We start from the raw sequence: 5204 nt of genomic DNA on the forward strand, positions 1-5204 counted from the left end.
GGCTAAGGCAGGAGGATCACGAGTTTGAGGCCAGCCTCAGCAATTTAGCAAGGCCCTAAGCAACTTAATGAGACCTTGTTTCAAAATAAAAAAAATAAATAAAAAGGGCTGGGGAGGTGACTCAGTGATTCAGCAACCTGGGTTCAATAAAATAAAGCTTTAATGTTGAAGCATCACCCCGGTTTTTGTGTAGCACAGGATTCTATTAAGAAGCAGATGACACTGTATGGGGTTTGCCTCCCACAACTGGCAGGGCTCAGCAGAACAACGGGCAACACCACCATTTTTGCAGATTTGCCGTTGATTAAAGCACCAAACAACAGAATCCATTGCAGTTGGTTTAATATAAGGCCAGAGCATCTAAAGTCACAAAGACAGCAAATATGTCGCGCATCACAGGGGTTGGAAGATCTCTTTCTGGAAGATGCCCGGGCCACCACCGCTCGCCATGGCTGACGCTCAGAGCTGGATGCCGTCTGGGGAAGAGGTGACCATGAGGTTAGGGCTGGGGCCTGCAGGCAGACCCCTGGCCCTGTAGTGTCCTGTCAGGAGACACGCTCACTCACTCATCCACTGCACAAATACTTAGGGACTGTCTCCTCTGTGCCTGGGACCGTGCTGGGAACAGAGGGATCAAGAACACAGAGGCACAGGGTTCTTGTCGATGCTTAGAACCTACTGGATACGGCAGCATTGAAAGAGTGAGCCGCCGGGCAGAGGAAAGGGGCTCTGCGAGAAGGGTCCTGAACAATCCTTGCACCTGACAGGTCGAGGCCACCCCAGGAATGAGCCATGCAGGTGCTCGCCATCCTCCAAGCCGGGGCGGGGAGCAGGTGAGGTGGTGGGGATTCTGTCACTTCTGGCAGTGACCCTCTGCCCAGCTGACCGGGGAGGACGTGCCAGTCTGTGGTTCACGGGCAGGTCGCCACTTCCTCCTCCAAGGGCAGGGGAGCCCCGGAGGCTGAGAGTCGCTGAGCAGGTTGGGGCGTGTGGGTCCCCCATCCACCTCCTTCCCCAGACCCCCCCTTCGGGCCATCGAGCCTCACCAGCGCTGTGGCCATGTCCCCCACAGACCCGCATGCACTCCTTCTCCTCCATGAAGGCGTTCTTCCTCCTCCTGCAGCCACCAAACACAAAGGTCTCGCAGCGTCCCGAGTTGGCATTGTAGAAGAACATCCTTATCGAGGCCCTGCAGGGGCCCGTGTAGGGGGGCTCCAGGCAGAAGGCCGGCGGCGCATCTGCAGGAACAGAGAAGGCCCTCGTCAGCTAGGAAGGAGGGTCACACAGCAACAGGCACACAGCAAGGGACGGAAACCTGGCAAGTCCAGCCACAGGGATGGGGGAAGGGTAGAAATGGGATAACCTGCTTCCTGGGATGTTACCATTGATCCTGTTGGGTATGGCACTGAGATGGTGATAATGTAAAATAAACCCTACGTCCTCAGGGGAGCATTTGCTGATCAATTCGAATGATGCCTGAGCTGGGCGCAGTGGTGCACGCCTGTAAATCCAGTAGCCTGGGAGGCCGAGGCAGGAGGATTGCGAGGTCAAAGCCAGCCTCGGCAACTTAGCAAGACCCTAAACAACTCAGTGAGACCCTGTCTCTAAATTTAAAAAATATATATTTTTAAAAAGGGCTGGGGATGTGACTCAGTGGTTAAGCATCCCTGGGTTCAATCCCTGATACCTGCCCCTGCAAAAAACCCTGAGATTTTATTTTTAAAAACCCCAGAAAATATATGAAAAAGGAGAATATATATAAACAGTATTCTTTGTATGTCAATTATTTGAGCTGAATAATGGGTTCATAAAGGTTTATCATACTATTCTCTTTACTTTTGCTCATGTTTGCGTAATTTAAAAAGTTTTAGCCAGGCGCAGTGATGCACACCTATAATCCCATCAGCTCCAGAAGCTGAGGCAGGAGGACTGCGAGTTCAAAGCCAGCCTCAGCAAAAGTGAGGCTCTAAGCAACTCAGTGAGACCCTGTTTCTAAATAGAATAGAAATAGAGCTGGGGATGTGGCTCAGGGGTGGAGTGCCCCTGAGTTCAATCCCCAGTACACAAATAAAATTAAAAGTTTTATAAGAGCCTGGTGCAGCAGTGCATGCCCGTAATCCCAGAAGCCCAGGAGGCTGAGGCAGGAGGATCACAAATTTAAAGTCAGCCTCAGCAACTCAGTGAGGGTCCTAAGCAACTTAGCGAGACCCTGTCTCTAAATAAAATATTAAAAAGGGCTAGGGATGTAACTCAGTGGTTAAGCACCCCTGGGTTCAGTTCCTGGTACCAAAAACTAAAATCAAAAGGGCTGGGGATGTGGCTCAGTAGTACAGCACTCTTGGAATCAATCCCCAGTTTAAAAAAAAAAAAAAATCTTTATATCTTACTCTCTTCCACTATTATAATGAGTATATATTCTTTTTATAATTCAAAAAGTAAATATTACAAAATATATTACAGCTTTGTAAATTAATACATAAATAATATTCTGGAAGACTATTTGACAGTGGAAAATGGTGGCAGCGTTCTTTGGACTAAGAAAACCACTGTATCTGGTGACATCCTGTGTTGGTGAGGAGTAGAGCCCACGCTGAGTGTGGCAGTCAACCCTTTTAGCAGCAAACTTCACTTTTGAATGAGCTTTGTTCTGGTAGGTCCCTGGATGTGGGCTCCAGAGCCCCTTCCTCAGCATTCTCACTAGTCCCCCCCCCATTTGTCCCTCCCCTTCCCTTCTGGGTACACCGTAGGGCTAGGAAGCAACATGGAAACCCCCAGACTACATGTTCTCTAAGGTCTAGTAATTATTTCAGAGTTACCATAAGTGGTATATCTGTTGCTCAATTTGTTTTTATAGGTATTCCACATCTGGGACAAAATGGGTTTAAAACGTCCTAATTCCCTGAGAACAATCCAGAGAGATCTGACTCTACCCCCCCACACACACACACACACCCCTGCTCCTTCAGGCTCTCCTACGGACCTCCTAGGAGAGGTGAGCCAGGACTTACCTTGGGAACTGGTGCCCACCACCAAGATGGCCAGGAGGACCAGGAGAGCCGCAGAGAGACAGAGCCGGTTCATCTTCCTGAGGAGGAGGGAGGCTGCTGTGGGACCCTAGGGACTGGCAGCTTTTCATACCCAAGCTGAGGGGTGGGAACTCATGTGATGGGAGGAGAGCAGAAGGAGGAGGAGTGAGGTCCCACCCACCCATTACCTTATCTCCCATCTGCCCAGCGTTCCTGCCTCGCCTGCTTCCCCAAAAGGCTCAACAATCATGCTTTGCACACAGTACCAGGGTGAGTCGCCCGGCATTTCCTTCAAGTGCAACCTCTGGGCTAGGCCTGAGCTGCTACCCTCCCCACAGTTTCCTCTCCTATGAAATCAGCTGCTGATGGGGGTGGAGGGGCTGGGGCTGGGGCTGGGGCTCAGCAGCAGAGCGCTTGTGCAAGGCCCTGGGTTCGATCCTCAGCACCACATAAAAATGAATAAATAAAACAAAGGTATTGTGTCCCACTACAACTAAAAAGAAAAAAGAAGGAAGGAAGGAAGGAAGGAAGGAAGGAAGGAAGGAAGGAAGGAAGGAAGGAAGGAAGGAAGGAAGGAAGGAATCAGCTGCTGGGTGGTACTTGAGGAGCAAGAGACTAGAGGTGGGCAAAGGAGTGGACAGAGAGAAGGTGCTTTCCAGGCAGCACACCTGCAATCCCAGCAACTCTGAAGGCTGAGGTGGGAGGATTGCAAGTTTCAGGCCAGCCTCAGCAATTTAGTGAGGCCCTAAGCAACTTAGTGAGACCCCATCTCAAAATAAAAAATAAAAAGGGCTGGGGACGTAGCTCAATGGTAAAGTGTCCCTGGTTCAATCCCCAATACACATCATCCCCCTCAAGAAGAGAGAAGGTGCCTTTCCCACATTTTGGAAACCTGCAGGACCCTGGAGGAGCCTGGGGAAAGTGGAAGAGGAGGCAGGATCAGGAAGAGATGGGTCACAAAGGAACCCCAGAATCTCTCTCTCCCACTGAAACGCCCCTCTGCCTGAACCTTTACCCTGCTTCTTTGAAACCTCAGTGCAAGTCACTCGCCTACTTTTGCAACAATGAAGGAGCTAGCCCCTCCCTCTCTCAGGGAATTAAGCAACTGTGTAGATTTCACTGTACCTGGATTGCACACCTGTGCTGCGCCCAAGTTAAACGGTCATTACAATGTTACTCCCCCCCAGCCACCTTCAAGATCCTTCAGGTCTCCATCTGAATCACCCAGACCCGCTGATTAATCCCCAACACTCTGGGGAGAGAAACGCCTTAAATTCCTAGCTTATGCTAGAAACAAAGTACCATGCAGGGGCCCGCCCGGGTTGAAGAGCACGTGTTTCATTCGCAGTCAAGTGGACCTGGGTTTGGCAAATGACCGTCTGGGGGCCTCCGTTCCCTCCCTCGGACGTAAAACGAGGTGGCTTTCAAAATCAACACCTATTTCTTAGGAAAGTTATGACGAGAATTTGAGACTAAGGAACGGAGCATGCTCTGGGTAGTCCAAGCTCGTAATTCCCATTTCACCAGGACTGTTACATGGCTCCCAGCAGGAAAGCCTGGGCCTGACTCAGGCCTGATGGAGGGTAGATGTGGGCCCAGGAAGAGGCCCGGGGTAGTTGGAAGCCAGACCCCACAACGGCCCCCAGAGCTGAGACGCACCATCCTTTTCTACCTCCTCCTTTCATCAGCCAGTGGGTCCGCCGCAGGGAACGGGCAGGGGATTCTCTGGGCACAGATGAGGGACCTCAGGGAAGAGGCGCGGCCCGCGCAAGCCCACACTGGGAACGCCCGGTGCCACGGGGAGTGCCCAGCTCCAGTCTGAGAAGCTGCCCACGGTGCGTCCGACCCGGGGGCGGAAAGACCCCACCTGCAGCTGCAGCGCGCCCTAGGCTGGGGCCTGGCCTGACCCGGGAGAGGCTGCTCACTGAGCCCCTGGGGTCCGGACCTCCTGGGGCTCCCAGGGAGCCTTAAACTGGAAGCCCCTTCCCCAGCCCCAAGTGCTGGTGGCTGGGCCGCGTTTCCCGCTGGAGGGCGTGCGGTGCTGAGCACGTGCTCCAAGAGCTGTTACTCGTCCCACCGAAGGTCCCTTCCCCAAGGGGGGATGGGGACACCTGGAATAGTTTTAAGAGCCCCTGCTCCTGGGCTCCCGCGCTGCCGGTTTCAATTCATTGCAATGGA

General features: G+C 52.4%; 1 protein-coding gene across 1 annotated transcript; it reads right to left on the minus strand.

Annotated features, from left to right (window-relative positions):
• Nucleotides 1-325: 325 nt before the first annotated feature.
• LOC120886813 (serum basic protease inhibitor-like) lies at nucleotides 326-5204 on the minus strand. The gene is made up of 4 exons (XM_040276048.2): nucleotides 4686-5204; nucleotides 3009-3085; nucleotides 1047-1238; nucleotides 326-476 (listed from the first exon to the last, which is right to left on the minus strand). Exons 1-4 carry the CDS (start codon nucleotides 4709-4711, stop codon nucleotides 460-462), a joined length of 312 nt encoding a protein of 103 aa, XP_040131982.2. The 5' UTR covers nucleotides 4712-5204; the 3' UTR covers nucleotides 326-459.

This window comes from Ictidomys tridecemlineatus, chromosome 5 (assembly GCF_052094955.1).
Source record: "Ictidomys tridecemlineatus isolate mIctTri1 chromosome 5, mIctTri1.hap1, whole genome shotgun sequence".
In the NCBI taxonomy this organism is placed as follows: Eukaryota; Metazoa; Chordata; class Mammalia; order Rodentia; family Sciuridae; genus Ictidomys; species Ictidomys tridecemlineatus.

What these genes read in the sequence shown, in the direction of transcription:
- LOC120886813 (XM_040276048.2), bottom strand. Translation starts at nt 4,711, where the DNA reads ATGAAAGGAGGAGGTAGAAAAGGATG. An exon ending in GGAGGAGGTAGAAAAGGATG is followed by an intron (nt 3,086 to 4,685) that starts GTGCGTCTCAGC and finishes CCTCCTCCTCAG; the next exon opens with GAAGATGAACCGGCTCTGTC. An exon ending in GGTGGGCACCAGTTCCCAAG is followed by an intron (nt 1,239 to 3,008) that starts GTAAGTCCTGGC and finishes CTGTTCCTGCAG; the next exon opens with ATGCGCCGCCGGCCTTCTGC.